Source organism: Nelumbo lutea, chromosome 2 (genome assembly GCF_056320005.1).
Source record: "Nelumbo lutea isolate HS-2025 chromosome 2, American lotus-T2T, whole genome shotgun sequence".
Taxonomy (NCBI): domain Eukaryota; kingdom Viridiplantae; phylum Streptophyta; class Magnoliopsida; order Proteales; family Nelumbonaceae; genus Nelumbo; species Nelumbo lutea.
Genome location: NC_142685.1, coordinates 12,890,040 through 12,912,113, shown reverse-complemented (window position 1 = coordinate 12,912,113; position 22,074 = coordinate 12,890,040). Strand labels below are relative to the sequence as shown.

Here is a 22,074-nt window from a genome sequence, read left to right as displayed (position 1 = left end):
AGAGACCCCCAAGGGAAGAGGGCGATCACTCATTTTCAGCCCTTTCCCTTATCTCCAATCGAACACAGAAAAAAAAAAAAAAAAAAAAAAAAAAAAAAAAGAGGAAAACCCTAGATAGGGTGCGCAGAGAATGAACCCTAGGCAAGCAGAAATCTAGGCAGATTTAACCTAGCTCTGATACCATGTTACAATTCAGGTCTGCCTTAGAGCTCAGCCTGACTGAGTTCAGTTATGTAGAAGAAGAAAGAGTGATAAAGAAAGAGAGAAGAGAGAATTCTGGTTGAACTGAAAGAGTCAACCTAACTTCTCCCAGTCGGTCAGTAAGTATTTATATTATTATTAAAACATAACTGAAAAGACCTATGTGCCCTTAAGTTAAGAGCACATGTTTCAACACAACATTATAGATCAGCAACATCAATCAAGGTATAAAGACAGAAATACCCCTACGCTAACAGTCAAAATCATTATTAGGGTTTGTACACCCCAAAATGAGCCGTAAAGACAACACAAAAAACCAAGAAACCATTTGATAACAGCTCAAATGATTGAACTGAATGACTTACTGCTTTGTCTTTCAATGAACAAGTTTTCAAGGAGGTTGTGAGATTCTTAATAGCTGAAGCCGAAATCAGGTTAATTAGAATACCATTGTATATTTTATTATTTAAATATCTTATCCATTAATAGCCAAAGCAATAGGTCATTCAATTCAGCCACCTGAGTTATTATCAAGGAGTCCCCAAGTCTTGTCCCAACTATATGAGGTTGGCTACAATCTACATGAACCTTGTTTCATAATTCTGCTCTGTTAAGTGCTACATCCATTGTTAAATTATGGGTCCTCAATTCATTACTTCAATCCATGTCCTTTTCAGTCTGCCCCTAGCTCTTCAGCTTGTAACAGATCAATTTTTTCCTCACTGGTACTGTAGACAATCTTCTTTGCATGTGACTAAACCATCTTACGTCTACATTCCCCCATTTTATTACCAACTGGATCTGCTCCTATGTTCCGTTGGATAACTCCATTTCTGATCCATATCCTTTAGTTTTCCCACCCATCTATATAGAATATTTGCATTTCAGCTGAACTCATTTTTTAGACATGTTTCCCAGTGAACCAATTAAACTGGTCAGGCCATTTTAGGTTTTAAATCCTTGTATGGATTCTTGAGACTAGGTTTCACAACAAATACTAGGGAAAAATGATTCAGAATAATAACCATTTTTTTTAATTCCATTGACGCTGACAAGAAAAAATATAGCATTCAAAAACCAGTCTGACCTGAGGCTGAAATGGCAACAAGAGCCTTCAGAGCTTCCTTGCATGTGCGGTCATCTTTGGCAGCCACCAGCATATTTAGAAGATCTTGACCTCCACCCATCTCTACTATTTTCATCCTTCTTTCATCTACGAATCAAAGTAAAGAGACAAAAAGTATATTAACCTGAACTAGTTATTCAATACTTCAAGTATCAACAACCTCAGCTAGTCAACTATTTATATTTGTGAACCAATTTGCCAATTTTTGATGTTGGGATACAGGACACTAAACTGTTCCCAAAGATGAAGAGCATTGGAGGTGAAGATGAAAAAGGCATTTAAAAGATAATATCAAATCATGTCATCTTCTAAATATAATATAAATCCACCAAAATGTTCATTAAACTAGAAGGGTACAGTGGAAAAGGCTTCAAGAAACATAAAAACCAAAAACAACACCAAAACTATAAAAGGTTTGGGACAGTTTAAAGCAAATACCCATAATCCACTACCACATCACCCATATATGGAAAGGACATGATTGGATATGGTGTCAGATATGAAATTGACACTAAAAATTGAAATATCCAACATGATACAGAACCCTTATGAAGGTATCCAGGCATTATAGGACCACTTAGAATCCAAGTGATTCGTAAGATACTAGGTTTCTAGAGAAACAAAAGAATCCATTCAGGAAAATGAAGCAACATACATAAAGAAATTTCTAGAAAGCAAATATGAGTATGTTGCCCGGATATGACAAGGACATGGCTCAAACTCAATACAGCATTATCTAAAAAGTTTACACTGAAAATTGAAGTATCCATGAGGCAACCTTCTACATGTGTCTAGGTATTATGGAAATGTGACAGCCAATGGTAAGTTCCTCCCTGATGCTGGAAATTGATTTTTTTACAGTAAGATTAAATAAATTAAAATGAAAAGGAGAACAAGTACAAATGTGAGTTTTTTTTTTTTCTTTTTGTGGTGAAAGATGTAATGTTGTATTATAAACATTAAAGAGCAGTACAAACACAATTGTACCTTAAGTAATTTAGCAGCCAGAGTCTAGTGCTTTTTCCTGCCTTAGGGAGGAGTGTCTCCCACTACATTCTTCTAGAGAATATTGAGCTGGCATATTTGGTTACACTATAAGATACCCCATTACAGATCCAAGGTATATACTATCACTTAAGTACTATATACACCCACTGCATCTAACCCCCCTCCCTCCCCCCCCCCCCCCCGATATTATTTGATTGAGCTGCTTGTGTTGGGAAATTCTCTTCAAATGTATTGATGCTTATTAAGTTTCCACTTCTCATTAAAATACATTTCATTAAGTTATCCTTTCAGAATGAGGTTCAGAAGACCAATAAAGAATTTTATTCACAATAACTGTGTAATTAGCAGTACAGAATTCATCAAATGTGGTGGTGCATAACACTTTGCCACTGTCTATTATCTAAAAATATATAAGATATGGTTGAAAGTACCATCAATTGCAAAACGGGATAATCTAGATGCTCCCATTCTTTTAAACAAGGGATCCTTCACTTGCAAGAGTGACACAGACTGTTGCAACAAATTATCTCCTGAAAATCAATTGTATAAGGATGGTTAATTTCGTCCCATACTATCTGATTTTAACAACTTGAACAAGTTAATAATTGCTCATGAAAACCAGCCAAAGTTGCATACCCATGTAAGGAAAAAACTGATAAGCAACCATTGTTGCAGTCCCAGCAAATAACAGTTTAAAAAACCATCCTATTTTTCTTTCAGCTTCCTCCTCCATCGATAGCTCATCTGGAAACCAAATTGAGCAATAAGTCTTCATCAATGGTTTTGAACATGTAGTGCAGATAATAAGATAATATATGGTAACATTCTCTCTACCCTGTAACCTACATAATTCTCTGAAGAAGGTGAAGAGTACTAAACTAGTAAAATCTGTTTTCATGATATCAGAAACATCTTTTTTTTATGAATAGAAATATCTTACTATGTTCAATTTATTTGCATGCAACAGTTCAGAAATATGTCAGTTATATTTATAATATAATGCCAATACTTGGGTTTCAGGAGGCTTCACCACAAAAGTTAGTTACAAAAACTGCCCTTCCAGCTTTGAGCTTTTGTTAACTGCAATATATCATTTAAGTCCCCCTACCCATATGTACACAAATTCACATGTAGCAAATTGATTGCAGCTTGGTTTTGTCTGTGCATAAAAGTTATCTTCTAGTAGCTCCTAAAATGTCACTTGAAGTTTAAATAAAGCAAAATATCAATGCAGTTAGATGTGTTGACCTAGCTGGGAGCCTAGGATCCCAATTCACTGCACTAGGGTTGGCAGTTTAAATCCCCTGATCAACAGCCAACCCTGAGAGGTTAAAGCACCTAGGTGCAGCATACATTCCTTCATTACTTTGAAATTTACCAATAGCCCAATTGAAATGAAATAAACTTAAATTGCATATGAGCAACACATTGAAATAATAACAACTGACTATTTCAGTCCTGGTGTAATACATTTTTGTTATGTAATCAAATTTTGAATCCAATTCATATTCTCTTGCCAGACATTCTTTAATAACTATTCCTAAAATGTCACTGTACCTCCTTCCAGATGTTTTTGTTTGTCTATGTGTGCTGGAAAATGGGGAATTCGGAGGAGGGTGGATACTGATATCTAGTCTGGGTTGATAAATATGCTAGTCCCTTGTATCTAACAATGGGCTTGTCAAAAAGAAAGGTATGCAACCCCAAGAGATCATGTAAGAACAAGACATTCCTTCACCAATTGAATGACAGGTCTTCTAGATATAACTTATAAAGTTATACAAAAGCATATAACGACATAATAAGAGCACATAAGATTGAGAGGACAAGTCTTTCCCAGTCTTTGAGAAGTAGGTCTGCCAGGATGGAAAGGGAATGGGGATTGGGGATGGCAAGTGTTATGAAAAGTGCATAATGTATTTAGGATAAAAATAGCTTGTTAATTGGAACCATGGTTTTAAGTTTTGCTTAGGTTTCTTGAGAATTTCATAATAATTTGGTTTCAGTATGCTAAATCAAAACATTAAATTGAATATTCAGTCAGTATCTCAACATAATTTTAAAAATTTCAGAATATCTTGGGGTCATGGTCATCATCATCATCTAATCCTTGTCCCAACAATATGCAGTCATAATATTTTGGGATAAATTTTAATGGAAATTTTGGAATAGTTTGAAACAACTAGGATTTCAGGCAGAAGATTTTCCATCTTAATGATTTTAATGTTTTAGCGGTATTTATTTAAAAAATTAAAAGGGAAAAATTCCCAATTAGTACCCTATACTTTGGCTTAAGTGACAATTTGGTCCCCCGGACTTTAAAATGTGACAATTCAGCACCCAAATTTTCAAAATGTGACCCGAACTTTCAAAATGTGACAATCCAGTACCTGCCTTTAACCAGTCCGTTAATCAGCCGTTAAGTGACATTTAAAAAGTCAAAAATGCCCTTCGAATGCCATTTAATTCTCTTTATCAACCATCCAAACATTGGCAATAAAATGAACAGTCCCAAATTCTAGATTCTTCTAAACAGTCACCATTTTTTTTTTTTTGAATAGGAGAGGCTAGGATTTGGGACTGTTCAGTTTTTTGTCGACATTTGGATGGTTGATAAAGAGAATTAGATGGCATTCAAAGGGCATTTTTGACTTTTCAAATGTCACTTAACGGCTGATTAACGGACTGGTTAACGGCAGGTACTGGATTGTCACATTTTGAAAGTTCGGTTGTTTGGGTACTGGATTGTCGCATTTTAAAGTTCGGGGACCAAATTGTCACTCGAGCCAAAGTACAGGGTACTGATTGGGAATTTTCCCAAATTAAAATAGTTAAGTGGTATCCCTTAACGGCTAATCCATTTCAATCTGAGGGACCAAAATAACTCAGAAAAACTGTAATTTGTGATAACACGAAATTGAATTCTAAGAGTTCTTTTTTACCCTTCAAGTCATTAGGTGCACATGTTATCCTCCGATGTGTTCATTAAAAGAATATTAGAAAGATTGTCTAGAAATGTATACCTAATCATAACAGTATGAATCCCTGATTCACTGTTTACCACATAATTACTCTATCCAAGGCTCCAAATGATCATGTTCTATAAACTATAGGCAGTTCCTAAGAGGCTAAGATATTAAACAAATTTTGCAGAAAGAGAAAGAAAATAAATCCATCAAACTGAAGTAAAAGAAAGCTTCAATAGAGGGGAAACGGAATACCTCTCCCATTGAATGATGAGAATTTGTGGGAATGTGGATGTCCAATATTTCTTCTGTACAAATACTGCAAAACACAGCAATCCAATTCAAATACAGAATTATAATTAAAAGAATTAATTATAAAATCCATAATGCTAATTTGCAAGCATTAATATCTAAACATTTATTCAACCCCGAGTCCAGTCGACACCATGATAACAATTTTTTTTCAAGCACCAGATTAACAAGAAAGAAGAGCTCAGAAGAATGTTGACTGAAGCAATTTCGACTGATTCAAAAGCCTAGATACCGACAAGCTCTAAAAAGAAAACATTTTTCTCCCTTTTGGCTTTGCAAAACAATAGTTGATAACTACGAGCATGGCAGAAGAAAAAGAATGAGAAGAAGCACTTACTGTATAGAGTTGTCTTGTTAGTATACGCATTATCCAATCTACAAGAGAAAGACGATGGGAAATGAGAATTCAGATCAAGGTCAAAAGATCAGATTCAGCAAAGTTCCTGGATTAAACAAGAAAAACTTTGACAACTAGCGTAGGATGACCTAAGGCTGCTGTCCTCAAGTAAAGAAAAAAGGGAGCTGATAAATTACAGATGCAGCAAGAGAACATAAACTCCAATTTTTGAGCGGTAGTAATTTACCTGTTTCGCGCGCTCCCTCCAAAAATCCAGGCGAGAAGATGCAAAGGAGAAAGCCAGAAAGGGGGACGGAGTATAGCCTTTCACTTCAGTTACCGGTTACCACATGAACGCGAACAGGATGCTTGACAGAATGATTCAGTGGTTCTCAGGAGTTGTGTTGTGTGTCAATGGCACCCTGCGGACCCGGTCGGGCATAAGGTATTGGATCCAGACCCGGACACAAAGCCTAGGCTTTAGGCCCTCTACATGATCACCCGTAGTGGGACAACGCGGACAACCCATTCTATGAAATAAAGAAGATTATTGCAATATAAATGAAATAGTGATAAAATGGCATGTCATATTATTAAAGTTTTTAATGGTAAGTGGATTTTCATTTAAAACCATCTAATCCATCTCATACCAAAAAGGAAAAAAAATCCAATTAAAATCTGCGTCCCAGTTATATATGTACCAATATATTATAAAGTTTATAACTAATAAATTAAATATTATATATTATATAAATTTATTGTGTAAGAAACCATTTAATTTTTTTCCTTCATTTTAGGAATGATAAGTCGGATTCGGACTCGATCCAAATCCATTCAAATCTGACACATTGAATTTCAGACCGGATTTGGGACACGTTTCGGTTTTGCTAATCGATTCGGATTCGGATTTATCTGGATCAGACCCACCCGATTACAGCCCTAACCCGGTGCGTTTCGTGTGACGCGTCAGTTTATCCTGCATCTAGCACCGATACTGTTACACCAAGTCTATGAACTGACGCGTCATGGAAGGAGCCCTGTTGACAATCTAAGCCGTCGAACTTGGACAACAATTTTTTTTCCTATTCAACCAAGTCTTGGAGCCCTCGCTACCATGTTGTTTGGTTGTTTTATGGGATTGAGAAGAGGGAGACATGGACACAAAGGAGTGTACAGACTACGGACCCTTGCAAACTAATTCGTCGTTACTCGTTAGACAAGGGTCAGGGCCGCTGCCTCGCTGGCGAATATTCAATATTATGCCAAACTGACCCTTGCAAACTAACCAGTAACTGCCTGTCGGTTGGCTTCCCTAGTTCGTTAGAACTCCCACTATAAGTCATAACTCATACTACAATCCCGATAGAGGAGGCTAATAAAATGCTCCGAAGGACTCGTTTTTCATGGGTCAAAAGGATTAATTCTCTTGTAAATAATGGGCAAATTCGAAAAGGGCTGCTTCTGTTCCATCAACTCCAAAAGTCAGATGTTGGGATAACTGAATACTTCCTCTCAGCTGTTCTCAAGTGCTGTGCAAAACTTGAAGCTGTAGACGTAGGCAGGCAAGTTCATTGTATAACGCTGAAGCATGGTTTCCATAGAGATGTGGTTCTGATGACATCGCTCTTGGACATGTATGCCAAGTGCACGAGTATTGAAGAAGCACGCTGTATCTTTTGTGAAATGCCTGAAAGAGATGTGATCACAACAAACAGCATGATTGCTTGCTTGTGCCGATTTAACATGACAATGGATGCAATCCAGTTGTTCGAAGACATGCCGAAGAGAGACGTGGGATCATGGAACTCTTTGATTTCAGGTATGGCACAGAACCTTGAGAGAGGGAAAGCTCTCTCTTTCTTCAGAAATATGCATCTAGAGGGAGTCAGAATGGATTTTGCAACCATGATTAGCATCCTTTCAGTTTGTGCCGATCTGGCAGCTTTGTCTAATGGTAAACAAATCCACGGCTTGGTAATTAAACATGGATTTGAATTGTATCTTCCAATTGGGAATGCTACTCTTGACATGTATGCAAAGAGTGGATGCATTGACGATGCATGCCTTTGTTTCAATAACATGTCATCCAGGAATGTAGTTACTTGGACTTCTCTCATAGTGGCTTATGGGAAACATGGCCTAGGGTTGCAGGCTCTTAATGCATTTCATCAAATGGAAATGGAGGATATTTTACCTAATAAAATCACTTTCCTTGGTATCCTGTTTGCATGTAGTCATGCAGGGCTAGTAGAAGAAGGATGGAGGAACTTCAATGCGATGATTCAAATGTACTCCATCACACCCATGATAGAGCATTACACATGCATGGTCGATCTTCTAGCACGGGCTGGTCACCTGGAAGAGGCTCATGAATTCATAGAGAAAATGCCAATTGAGCCAGATGAAAAGCTTCTGACAGCATTCCTCAGATCATGTTGCACCTACATGAATGTCGAGCTAACAAGGAAAGTTGGGCAGAAATTACTTGAGCTGAAGCCTGAAGGTGGAGCGTATATGTTGTTATCCAACTTTCATGGCCTGGTTGGAGATTTGGAAGGTGTAGCAAAGGTCAGGAAGCTGATGTTGAATAGAGGAATAAGGAAAGATAAGGCACATACATGGATTGAAATCAAGAGAACTATCCACACTTTTGAGTCCGGAGATAGATCCCATCCTCTGCATAAGAAAATCTGTGACTATTTGGAAGATCTGATCACAAGAATGAAAAGAAAGGGCTATGTGCCTAACACGAGTATGGTGATGCAGAATATGGATGAACACAAAAAAGAGGAGATCCTTCTTGGTCACAGTGAGAAGCTGGCAATTGGACTTGGGCTAATCAGCACAGCTCCAGGGACACAGATCACAATAGTCAAGAACCTTAGAGTGTGTGCAGATTGCCATGAGGCAACTAGGTTTATTTCGATGATTGAAGGAAGGGAGATTGTGGCAAGGGATTCCAGTCGATTTCACCAATTCAAAGATGGGCAATGCTCTTGTGGTAACTACTGGTGAGAGTCACACATAATGATGACACATCATACAAATTCCGTATGCATGTAAATTTTTAAAGAGATTTCTAATAAAGGAAAAGTTGTGTACATCTGTCCCTCCCTGGACCCCGCATTGGCGGGAGCCTCATTCACTGGGCTGCCCTTTTACTTCTAATAGAGGCAAAGACACTTCTTGGCCAATGCAAGAAGTCTTCAACTGCACATGGCAGTTTTGGCTGTTAAAGGCTACTGGGTTTATTTTGAAATTTGAGGGGAGGAATAGCAAGAAAGGATTCCTACCACTATCAATTTAAAAATAGCTGATGTTGATGCTTATTCTGTACTGGTTATGCATTTAATTCGTACATTTCAAATGAATATAAAGTATTAAATATACACCATATGCATAAATCATAGTAAATACATAGCATTACAGGAATATCATGAACAGTCTCACTTCCTTCCACCCACCATACCTTGGACAGACATGCCTGACAAGCTAGGAGAGTGCTATTTGTCCTCTTAAACCCTCTATCTGCATTCCCAAGAATGAGTTATAGTGCTGGAAAGGCCTAGCCATCTGCAGAGTTCCTTTCGCTGGAGCTTAACTTTGCTTCTCTTTGAACAGGTGATCCATTGCTTCCTCTTGATGAGAATGAGTTATAGTGCGGGAAAGGCCTAGCCATCTGCAGGGGCGTGTGAGAAGAAGCAGCATTTGCTTGAGGAGTTGTAGTGGATAAAGGACTCTGATCTGAATTTGCAGGGGCTGTTGCCCATGGGGGAGCAGGGTAGCTTGATGAGTACTCAGTAAATTGAGGTTGAGCTTGCGATCAAGGTTTAGGTTGGGCCCAGGGAACAATATAACTGTTGTAAGATACCGGCCCTTGGTTTCCAGGGTAAGTCTGGGGCCCATATAGGTACCCTTGTGTAGTAGGAGAGGCGGGTACCTGATGCATGTTATGGTTAGAGATTGATGGGGGTGTTGTTAAAGGGGTATGGGGTGAGGTCAAGGGTTCTGACAAGGTTAAGCTCAGAAGGTCAATCATATCCTGCTCTTTTGTGGCCGTCCTAACCGGTGCAGGTGGGTTCAGCAAGGACAAAGCACTACTCTTGTTGGGGATTGAGATTTCTGGTGTTGATGGGGCAGTAAAATTTGCCATGTCCATTAAGGCACAACTTTCACTCATACCAGCAGATTTGCTTTGAGAAGGCAGGGGCGCAGTTTTGGAATGCCTGTATTTACAACAGTAAGATCTATCAACAACCAAATTAAACTAGATTTCTGTCAAGTTAACTGTTAAGAATCAAGTCAAAAAATAGATATAAGTAATGTAATCAAATATGGGCAATAGGGATACACTTACATGTCCCACTTAATTGACCTCAGGCCAAAATCTAGGTCACTCTATAATAAATTTCTGTTGCCAGATTTTTCTATATTACCATTTTCTATACCATGAATGATATGGGCTTTTTTATCACCAGTAAAATGATATGGATTCTTATCACCATAAGTGTATAACATGGATCTCATTAACATTGTTTAAAATATGATTTAAAAATGATAAAATATAAAAAAGAAAAAGAAAAAATGAAACTCTGCCCACTTCTTAAGTATGAGTTGGTTTTCTTTTCTCTTCTTTTTTTTGTTGATGAATAGTATGAGTTGATTTTCTTCATTCTCCTATTTAAGATCAAGAGGGGGAGGGGGGGTTCCCTTTGAACACTTCTCCTAACAGCAGAAACTAACTGAACTTTTTTTATAGAAGGATAATATATGAAATGCCAGAGAGAGCATGCCAATCTATAGAATGCATGTCGCAGGCACATCATCACAAGTATTGAATTAAACAAATTAGAAGGTGTCAGCAGGCTCGGTTGGTAAGGTCTTTGGCTGGTTGTAGCAGAGACTTGGGATCAAATAAAGCCTTCACTAGGGTTATGGGGCTATGGGTTTGGGGGATGGGCTACAACTGTTGTGTCAAAGAAGAAGAAAGAAAGAAAGAACTAAACAAATTTAACATTCTATACTACTATCTATCTATATCTATATTCTTTACTACTATTAAAAGTACAAATGAGCTTGTGAAACTTTCTTCTTGATTAGAATACCCCTATCTTTGAGTTTGGTCCCTCTCTAATTGTGAGGGAAAAAAATATAATTTGAACCATTACTTTTCACCTTGTTCAATTCCCTATCTTATATTTAAGGTATTAACTCACTTTTTTTTTTGAGAAAATTTAACCAGGATTCATTAAGGGAAGAATAGGTTCTTCCCCTGCTTTGTATTAACTCGCATTCTCTCTCATTAAATGATATATTTAAGGCTTTTCTCTCACCAATAAATTCTACTACTTAGATCTATGTCCAATGCTTTTTCTTACCAAAAAAATGGGTCAACCCATGATGTCATAGTTAAATAATAAAATTTTTAAAAATACAAATAAATACAAAAATTGTAGAAAACCTTGGGCACATCTCTAATAGTTAACCATATTAAAGAAAAACAAGTGTGATAAACAAGAATTGTTTTTATTGATGATAAAAATGAAATACAAAATTTAAAACTGACCCAAAAATGAATTTATTTTCCTGTTTGGTGGCAGATTCAATGGTCAAATGTATCAGCCCTTGATGCCATAATTAAATAATAAATTCAAAAAAGATAAAAACACAAAAAATACAAACATTTTGTAGAAATCATTTGGGAACATCTCTAATATTATATATTCATCATATTAAACCAAAATAAGTTTGATAAACAAGAATTATTTTTATACACAGAAATATAAAAAAAAATGTAGAAAAATTTAGACGCATATTATTACTAGATTCAAGAAATCCTTGAAAAGTAAAAGTCTCATTTCCTTGCTAGATGGACACAGAGTTGGAATCTAATGCCTGTCCTGGAATCTGATCTCTTTTTAACTTGAACATGTCCAAATTATTTATTTATTTTTGAGGCAGAACATGTCCAAAAAATGGTATTTACTATTAAGGAAGTATCTTATGAATCCTAACATCATTTATACAACTATAGAAAAGGGCATAATAAATCTAGAAGTTTATATTTGTTACTTAGGAATTTCCTAAAGAAAATTATGTAAATTAGATTTTCATTTATGTGAAATAAGCAAGGGGAAAGAGGAAAATGATATGTAGAAGTGTTCCCTCAAGAATCAATGAAGTGTTGGAATTGAATAGACATTTCATCCATTTTATAGTCCATGTAATAGTGGTGTTTCTTATGACACATTGTCTAAGAGTATCAGTGTGAAAACCCAAGGATCAAACTTTGCAACGTACCGGCCCATATGGGCAATGTATGCCACTTTAAGTTGGATTGGGGGTTGACCTGTTTCAGGCAAGGTTCAAAATATCAATACCGGCATATCGGCCTGTATTGAAGCTGATTTTTCCTTTTTTTAGTTTTTTTAAACCTGGTTCAGAGGGGTCGGTTTAAGGCCTGTCTACCCCCTGAACCTGGTTAAACCCGGAAACACCCCCTGTAGGGGCGTATTGGGAAGCCTCCAATACGATACGTATCAGCTGATACGGTCCAATACATATTGAAAATTTGAACCTTGGTTTCAGGGAGCAGACACTGATCCCCCCCCCCTGAACAGGTTCGAAAAAAGACTAAAAGAAAATAAAAGCACCCAACATACAGGCCAATACGCTGGATGAGCATATTGACCTGTATCAATATTTAGAACCTTGTCAAAAACTGGTGTTGACTTGGAGCATCATAGCATGCTATGAGAAACATTGTGCTGATTGCCAAGTTTTAGCATGGCTAGACCCATAATTGTGAGGTTCCCACTACAAAAACCTTGGTATAGATATTCTTACATGTCTTTATATGTATGCATGCACGCATGCAACTATGAAACATAGAACCAAATTTTAGCTCCAGAATTAAAATGTGAACTGTATAGTCTGTACTAAGCATGAAAACATGAATATAGCTTATACCCAACCTTCTAAAATTTTCATATTCATGACTGAAATTAACTGCATTTCCCATTTGCAAGACCAATTTATACCCAAACTTCTCCTGTATTGTATTTTCCATGTTAACATATTTGGTAACAATAATCAGTTTATAAGGGAAGGCCATTTCTCATCAGGTTACTTTTTAATATAGAGAGGTCTCCCTTGCAAGTTGGGACCACCACAAATATTGTATATCTTGCATGCATGCATGGTACTTTTTGTCTACCTATAATATATTAATTAGTTGTGAGGGATAACTGACCTGCGTGCTAGTTGGGCAAAGCCATCATCTTCATCATCCTCTTCATCAAGTTGGGCCTTTGTCACAACTTTTGACATAGAAGTGAAATTTCGTGTAGCATCCCTTACTTCTGATAGTTCAAAGTCGGCATCTCCTACTTCAGATAGTTTGTTGACATTATCGCTTACTTCAGGTGGTTTGGTGTTGTTATCTCTTCCTTCAGATGGTCTGGATCTGGGTTCTCTTACTTCAGTTGGCAAGGGTGAGCCTGAGGCTATAGCATTGTGTTTTGCAAGAACGCTCTGTAGGTTGTCATTTAATGCAAGACCCTGACCAAGGATCTCCTCATCACTGCCAATAAAACACAAGCACAACTTTTAGGAAACTGTAAAGTGTAAACCAAAATAAAATAGATCAGAGCATAATTATATTTGTAATTAGTTCAAGACAGTCCACACCCCTCAACTGCATATTACATGGTTGTACAATTTCCATTTCATCATCACAGGAGCCTAAGAAATTCTGCATTGCAAGTGGAACCACACAAATCCACTTAATATTTGCAAAGCAAATTTACATTATGGTGATACTCCATATCTTAAGAGAGATTTTTATAGTAGCAGATCTATCTGTATAAAGTGTGTACTTCTACATTAACAATCAAAGGAAAAGTGCATTGGTTTATTTCTTTCCATATTGTAATAGAGTTTTCTCGTAATTGGAAAAACTATTTAAATTAAAAAATAGTTGAAAATGGTCTTGCAATCGGATTCCAAAGATATGACCGTTCAAAATCCAAACCATTCACAGAGCTTGCTCAGCACACCCTTCACACCATAACACAAACATTATATGTAATATACAGTAAACTTTATAGGCAGCAGCTGCTTCATTAGCTAAGAGATGTCCATACACAGAGAGATAGAAAGTCTGGCAAGGGAACTCAATGCTTCATCACTTGGATCAGAAGGACTGCAAATGGAATGGCTGATTCATTAGCCAAGCAGGGGGTCCATAGGCAGCAGCTGTTTTGGGCACAATTGGCTTTGTTGAAATGTTGGCTGTCTAAAAACTGGGTAGACTGACAAAAAAAAAAAGGATAAGACTTACACAGTTGAAGTTAACATCTGTATCAGCCTTTTCTGGTTGGAGCGGCACTGGCTGACAAGATCAACTATCACTTCATCTTTTACTGCCTAAAGACAAATGCACAATATAAGAACTTATAATTTTTTGTTAAATTACATGGTAATATGTAACATGGAGCAAATGACCATTCAAAATATAAAGATGAGTTACAAACTAACATGCATTCAAAGATTTAGTAGTCATGATTCCCTACTTTGCCATTTAACAGAAAGGAATCTGTACTTTGCCAATAGAAGGAAAGATAGCCAAATTTCATGTAATTCCAGAAAACAATAAATTGGAATTTTCTGATAATACAAATCAGAAGTTACAATGCAACTTTGGCAATTTGGAAGCGAACACATGATTTTTTGTAATAAAGATTAATTTTCATTAAAAAAATAAAGGTACAGGGAAGGTGATAAGGTATCATCTGAAAGGAGAACCAGAAAATAGCATACAAAAACCCATCACGGGCTCTCAACACCTTACCAAACTAAGACCAAAGTAAATCCTCGAACATTAGGGATACACACCACCAACTCCAGCATATTTGAATTTTACTCCTCTTCCATGGCATCACCAGGCTCAACAGATGGAAATATCAACAATAGCTCGATCCCTTTTCTTCAGCTCCAAGAAGGCTCTTCATGCAAAATCCTCACCTCCCAAGAAAAAAACCCATTGTTTTACTTGAATTAGCAAATACATGCTCAACAATTAGAAAGTTTTTCATCAATCTGTTTGGTGGGAATCTCTCCTCCTTGTAATGAATATATTTACCAGTTATCAAAAAATACAATGAAAAAAGAATGCAACCTGAAAATCAACCCAAGCCAAACCTGGTCCAACATGAATAATCTTAGCTAAGAGCTACCTAGAAATGGGTCAATCTGCATCAGGTTTATCCTGGAATCTTGGTGGACTTGGGAGAGCAGTATTTCCAAATAGATCCAAGTCTCCTGAAATTGTTGTAGAATTGATCCCTGACAAAGCAGTGCATTGGATCTTGACATGAGATGAACTTGGTAATCAAAGGGTAGAAGGTGATGACAAGTCTTTCAACACTCTGATGGCCCATTTTGAAACACCATTTCTGTGGTGCATGCAAGGAGCTATTAAGTTCAATTTACAGGGACATTCCCTAAAAATAAAGGAGCTTCAGGAGCTGGAGAAGGTTCCAATTTCCAAAGATAATCAACTACTTCCATGCCCTTTTCAATGTTTACATTTTACAACCCTTCTTAACATGTATGCCATATATATTCATTTTGTACATCAGCCTTTACTTTGGAAACAGCCTCTGGTAAGGCTTCATACATCTGTCCTTCCCCAGACCCCACATTGGTGGGAGCTTTACAATTCTGTTAGCAAGGTGCTAACTAAGAGAACAAGATATCCTTCTCAGAAAATCGATTATAAACTAGACCCTTAAACTCCTTATGGGCTACATAACAAGAGCACAATTTCCTCTTAATACTCCCTTTCAGATTTGCAGTTTGAGTTTTCAAAATTCATAGCATTCCCTTCCTTCCATATGCACCACATAATGCCAATGGAATCAATCCCCACAACACCCTCCCCCTACTGCTCAAACCATTGATCTGCCAACCCAGTAAGGGTTGAATGGATTGAGGGAAGAAGCACTCAGTCCACCCAAAGGTATTCAGGATGGTCCCCCACACTTCTATTGCACGTTGGCAGTGCAAGAAAATGAAATTTGTAGATTCCAGCTCCTCTGTGCAAAATATACATCCCACCTGGTCCAAAATCAATCCTCTGCTTAAGAGTAAATCCCAAGTTAAGCACTTTCCTAGGGCTGTAGTCCGTAACAAAAAAAAAATGGAGGCCCTGAGGACCAAATTATTTTTACCAGGAACTCACCATTTACCTCTTGGCATAGATCTTTGTAAAATGACTTGACAGTGAAAGTCCCAGTTTTCTCCCATTTCCATCTCCTTGAATCAGGGTGTCCTACTCGAGGAGAAATACCCTGAAGTCTTTGTAACAGATCCAATTTAAATTCCCTCTAAAAATAGGACACCAGCACACTGCCTTGTTCGCCTGAATAAGAATATTTGACCACTGCCTCCCTCCTCTGAGCTAGCATGAAGAGATATGGTAATGCATCCATTACAACCTGCTGCCCACACCACCTGTCAAACCAAAATCTGAGTCTGTCCCCATCACCAACCTGGCAACCTCATACTAAATTCCCCCATTAAAAGCTGGATAAGCCTTTTAAATACCCTTCCAAATGGAAGTCCCATAGGTCTGGACATTGTGGATGCAAATTGTCTAGATACCTACTAGCTTTGGTTGATGATTTGGGGTTTAAGTTGATGGTTCTTTGTGGTTAATGTCTTTGGAGAATCTTGGGTGGATAGGAACAGAAATTTTTTTATGGATAACTTGGGGCTTTGGTGAGATGCAGTGAATGGGGTTTCTTTGATTCCGGAGTGGGTCTTGGTTCATCCAGAATTTGAAGTTGGCAAGTTGCAGGTGGTTCTATCCACAGTTTTGCTTTTGTCCCAAGGTGGACATGTTCTTGGATGTTTTCTTTTGGGAGTAAGGCTCTGTTTGTTTGCAGTGCAAATCTGAACCTGATGCAAATTTTGTACCCAGTCCAGTTTTCATATGTTTGTTTGTAACTATGATTTGCACTACTACCTGATGTAAATTGTCGACTTTTTGTCTCATTTGCACTCACCAGCAGTGCAAATTTTGCATCCCAAAAACTTATGCAAATTTTGCACCATTTTCCTCCTACCTCAATTCTCCCTCATAAAAAGTGGGGACTACATCATCTTGCTTTCTACCTCACTCCCAAACAAATAATCCTCCTACCTCTGTTCTCTTTCACATAAGGTGGCGACCACATCATTTTATTTCTTCCAAACAAATAAAACAAAATCAAATCTGAAGCAAAAGTAAACCAGAATTTACAGAACCTATTTGCACTCCTATGCATTGACACCAGTGCAAATGAAATTTGTACTGCAAACAAACTGGGCCTAAAGAAATGATTATTAATACTCAAAGATATAAATTAAGATGTTGTACCCAAAAAGAAAGAGGAAAACTAAATCAGTTAATAATTCAGTAGCTCTATCTAAACAAAGAAGGAGAATTAGAAGAAGTTGGATGGAACTTGAATTCTTTCCAAATTTCAAACCAAGAGTGAACTGCACTAATACTTCCTCCTTTGAAAAAGTGAAGCATTGTCATTGCTTTAAAACCAGGAAGACCAGAAATTTCAGTAGAAGAGTTAAGTTTCCAGTTAACCAAAATAGGAATTTAGTATATGTAATAAATTTTATAAAGGATAAGCCTTTGTTATGCAGACAGTCCAGATCAGAGTTTTAAAATAGAGATTAGAGTATAAACCTTGTCTTCATTACATGGCCTCACACTGACATTGAGGCCTGGGTTTGAACTTTGAAGTGTGTTTAAGGTAATGGCCATCCAAATTCTGTTATAGTTGGGTGTACAATGATTCAGACCTGTATTTTACACGATCATGTTAGAGAGGTTAGTGACTTGCCATCCAGAGTGGACATCACATTCAGTTGGATCCCATTGTCAGTCAACTCTTTAGCTGACACTGGCATCCTTGCTAGTGGTGGGGTAGGAGTAATTAGTTTTTTTCCATTTTCCACCTTGACGTCTATTGGTCCTGCCCTTTTAGGATGCAGGTCTTTGTACTTCCTATTTTAATTTTTCTCCTCTAGTAATGGTTCTACTTACCAAGATAAAAATAAAAACAATTGATGAAATGTATCAATAGAGAGATACACACAGAGTAAGTATCATATTTGTTTTTTATTTATGATGTCATAATTCTATTTATCATAGTGCAAGGGCAGAGCAATATATGCAACTATGTGTACCTCACGATCATTTGGGTTCACTGCTTGCAGCATCTCAGTAAGAAGTTCCATAACACTCCTCATAGAATCTATGTTTGAGAGACTGAAAAGGTACAGGAAAAATTTAAACAAACGACAGTGTACTGCCCCTTTTGGGCAAGGGGGGAAAGGACAAGGAGAAAAGGGTGATATGAACCAATCTTTCCAGACCAAAATCAGACCCAAAATTTACCTTAATGTTTCCACCTCAGATGCCATTGCTTCATCAAGCCTTCTTGTAGTATTGTTAGGGAAGCCATATCCTGCTTGAGTATGTCTTAATGTTCGATGTGTAACAGGTGGTGTAAATATTTGAGCTGCATCTGATGAACGCCGTGGAAATTCTACTCCAGACCGCTGCCATTAGTACAACCACCTTATTTAGCAATCATATCTATTCATGTATTTATAATGTAAGTCATTCATCAATGCAAATGCAAGTTTTAGTTAATTGATACTGGTGCAGGTTGTAGATGATTCTAACAACAAATGTTGCTGCAGCTGTTGCTTAAGTAATTTCAAGAAAACATGATAAGCATACACATCATGAATATGCAAGAAGCCCAGCAGAAAGACATAAATGAGTTAATTGCACACATACAACAGTTGCATCATAGGGGGATGGATAAATCCTTCTTTCCTAATTTCTATGTAAAGCACAAAAAAAAACAAATCAGGATGGACAAAACAGTAATCCACCTACAAGATCGTGAAGTTAAAATATAGACCCAACAGGATAATCACAATCATCTGCAAGATTTCATTCTTTTGGATGACCAAGAGATGTAAAGCTACCAATTCACGTATTGATCACAATTTATTCGGCCAAGAAAGTAGATATTGTTAATTGGACCTATGAAGCGGTGATAAGTATAGGACATTAAGTTTAAGCATCACATAGACTTTCAATAACCTAACAGGGAGACCTGGTCAATGAATAAGAAATCAACCTAAACAAATCAAAGCAGCACTGCCACATGTCAGTTATAGAATGGGTAGAAATGAAACTATACCTCGTCAATCATACTTACCCTTAATTCTTCATATGCCCAGTAGTACTGAGGATATTTCCCTCCAGGTCCACCAAATGCTTCTTGCCAAGAGTCTAGCAAGATCAATATTTTATCTCTCACATGCATATCCGTCTGTTAAAAACCATCCAAAGAAACTTCTTATAACCCAATTTGCAAGAACATTCCAAATGGCATATTCGGTAGCAACTATGTGGGAAAAATGATCTACTAAAGAAGAAAAGTGAAATAGAAGTAACGGCTTAATACAAGAATACAAGATAATTAAAAAAAAAAAGCATCAAAATGTCATTAAAGCACCTATCAAGATTATGCATAAAATGACAACAAGAAAAGCATGTTAATGAAACATTATCACCTTAGCATAGCATGGTGATACTACCAGTGCAGATAGGTTTCAACCACCTTATAGACTAATGAAAATCCATATCATCAGTTGGTAACTCTATACTTGATTTTGGGGCCATATAATATATAAAACCATGCCATGAATTCAAATGGGATGCACAAATTGGTCACTTGCAGCTGGAATTCGACCACAAGACATAGCTATTCATAACAGTAACACGCAAATGCACAAGGAGAATCCTGCCACATCCTTGTTCAAACACTATCAAACTTAAATTCAAAATACTTCATAGGAATTTGTGTCCATCATGCATTGGCACCACATGTAGCAAAAAGATGGCTCAATCATGTTCATTTTTGGACCAGTGAGATATGGCAACTTCACTACGGTGCTCCATAGGAACATGTAGAACTGTGGTGAAGATAGAAGCTCAGATAGTCCATGGAGATTAAGTTACTTCATCATGGATGCCGGATCCCTGTTATTCAATTTGAATATCTGTCCAAATGGGGTGTAAGGTCCATCAATGCAGTGGTTGATACCTTTGCTACTTACCAGAGATGACATCTATAGGAATGAACTTAATTGCATTCATTTTGCCTTCACTGGCCCAGTCTGTGTCTCCATTTCTTCCTACTGTTATTTCAGTGGCCCCTTGGGGTGTTCATAGTTGTATCTTCTTTTTCTTTCTTGATGGGTACAATGGCAGTGCATGTTGTTTTTTCTTTTCATTGGGGTATTTCCTTGTTACCTTACCTATCATTGTACTTATTTCTTTTATTTAATTATATTTTTATTATCAAAAATAAAAGGATGAAGTGAGCTTATTAGGTTGCTTCTTTTTGCATCTTGCACATTTTCTTTCTTCATTCTGTTATTTTGATGAAGCTTCTTTGTATCACTCGCCCCAAAATGGGGGATGTAGCATACATTTACCACTACCCATGCTTATAATCTATAATATCCTCCTAGCACATCAGTGAGAAAAAGATGTCAGAATCTCACCTTCTTCTTTACAATCTTGATCATCTCCTGTAAAACATCCCTTTCAGCAATTTGAAAGTGTACATAATCACCACAGTTCTTTGTCATCGTTTCCAAAAGCTGAAAAATAATAAAGAAAAATGAGGAACTGCTTGAACCCCAACCATAATGAATTATATTGCAGATTATAAAATATCAACCAGATCTACCCACTTCTGCATGTATGAATGTAGAATGATGAACACGTTTACTCTGCATATCTTCGTGTATCCATTTATTGGATATAAGAATGATTATGAAGACTCTCCAGTTAAACATACCGTCAAAGCAAGTAGCTGAACTTTTGGGTTCTTGTTCTGCAACCGTCTTTTCAAAGCTTTAACAACATCCTTTGCCTGCCTGATCAAATTCAAACATGACCTTTAACAAACCATAACTAAATTCATTTCCTTAGGAAATGTACAAACTATTGTATAAGAGAAAGAAACTTCGTACAAAATAAGAAAGGAATTTTAACTAGGCAAGAAATTTATGAGTAACTTCTTTGCACTCGACTTATCTCTGAAAATACAAGTTGAGGAAGGGAGAAGAGAAACACTTTGTTCAGTGAAGAATAAACACTACAAACAAAACACAAGCTCTTATAAAACATGAATGTACTGTTCTTCAAGTTCCAAAAGAATTCACAGAAACCGACGACATAAACTTGGAAGAATGATAGAGCCTAAAATTGCCTCACTTTACTTATATATATATATATATATATATATATATATATATATATATATATATATCACTTCGAGAAATCAATTTGGTTTTTCATACAATAGTAAATTATATAGCAAACCATAAAGTTGCACCAAAGAATCCCAACACAGAGTTTGTGGAACATCAAGAGGTCCAAACTCCAAACTTTGGAGAAAACAGAAGCCCTAGAAAGGTTAAAAAAAGGCAGCTAAAATTATTTCTTACATATGCAGAGCCAATTTCATAAATACCAGAACTTCATTTCTTATTTTACCAGTGATTCGAATTGATGGTATCACAAATATCCATGTTCATAGTCCAATCGGGGCCGATCAGAAGATCGCTTGTGGCCTTCTCGACTCGAACTGTAACAGAAGAAGACATCTCTCTCTTCTCCCGAAGTTCTTCGAGGACAAACAAGAGAAAATACAGGGATTTTACTATCGAAGAAAAACAGAAAAATAAAAAAAAAAGGAGGCTTGGCACTTGGTTTACGTGAGAATAATTTCCGCCATTACTGTCTGAAGAGACGAGGAAACTCCCTAAAAAGGTGCGTTGAAAAGGTGATTCTGTTATAGTCGATTTGTTTTTCGTTTTAATTCTTTCCTGGACTTACGATTTCTTTTAGTTTTTTCCTGCACTTATTTCTTTTAATTTTTCCCTTTTGCCTAATCTAATTTCTTCTTTCCTACTTCTCAGATCTTTCATTAATTATTTATTTTTAGTATGTGAAATTTACAAAAAAA

At 36.9% G+C, this 22,074-nt stretch overlaps 2 protein-coding genes and 1 pseudogene across 7 annotated transcripts in view; 1 reads left to right on the top strand and 2 right to left on the bottom strand.

Moving 5' to 3' along the window:
• LOC148868637 (ARM repeat superfamily protein) overlaps positions 1–9,558 on the bottom strand; it is a 27,426-nt gene extending 17,868 nt beyond the window's left edge. The window contains exons 1-7 of the mRNA XM_088970240.1: positions 9,420–9,558; positions 6,198–6,480; positions 5,951–5,988; positions 5,557–5,620; positions 2,972–3,079; positions 2,767–2,865; positions 1,289–1,414 (exon numbers count right to left, since the gene is read on the bottom strand). Of these exons, the coding sequence (XP_088826366.1) occupies positions 1,289–1,414; positions 2,767–2,865; positions 2,972–3,079; positions 5,557–5,620; positions 5,951–5,980 (427 nt within the window). The 5' untranslated portion in view covers positions 5,981–5,988; positions 6,198–6,480; positions 9,420–9,558. The remainder of the gene's footprint in view (positions 1–1,288; positions 1,415–2,766; positions 2,866–2,971; positions 3,080–5,556; positions 5,621–5,950; positions 5,989–6,197; positions 6,481–9,419) is intronic.
• Positions 7,199–9,165, top strand: LOC148868638 (pentatricopeptide repeat-containing protein ELI1, chloroplastic pseudogene; annotated as a pseudogene). Its single transcript, XR_016107303.1, has one exon. The product of XR_016107303.1 is annotated as a pentatricopeptide repeat-containing protein ELI1, chloroplastic pseudogene (transcript).
• Positions 9,252–22,074, bottom strand: LOC148868636 (TOM1-like protein 6). Of its 5 annotated transcripts, none has more exons than XM_088970236.1 (10): positions 21,824–22,074; positions 21,603–21,732; positions 20,902–20,980; positions 20,603–20,701; positions 19,249–19,362; positions 18,411–18,574; positions 18,200–18,281; positions 14,292–14,377; positions 13,203–13,532; positions 9,252–10,176 (listed from the first exon to the last, which is right to left on the bottom strand). In XM_088970236.1, the coding sequence occupies exons 2-10, from the start codon at positions 21,710–21,712 to the stop codon at positions 9,774–9,776; spliced, it is 1,467 nt and encodes a 488-aa protein (XP_088826362.1). In that variant the 5' UTR covers positions 21,713–21,732; positions 21,824–22,074; the 3' UTR covers positions 9,252–9,773. The 5 variants fall into 5 exon arrangements, with proteins under 5 accessions (XP_088826362.1, XP_088826361.1, XP_088826365.1 ...); XM_088970235.1 differs by having other exon boundaries at positions 19,231–19,362; positions 21,824–21,954; XM_088970239.1 differs by having other exon boundaries at positions 20,902–20,976; positions 21,603–21,904.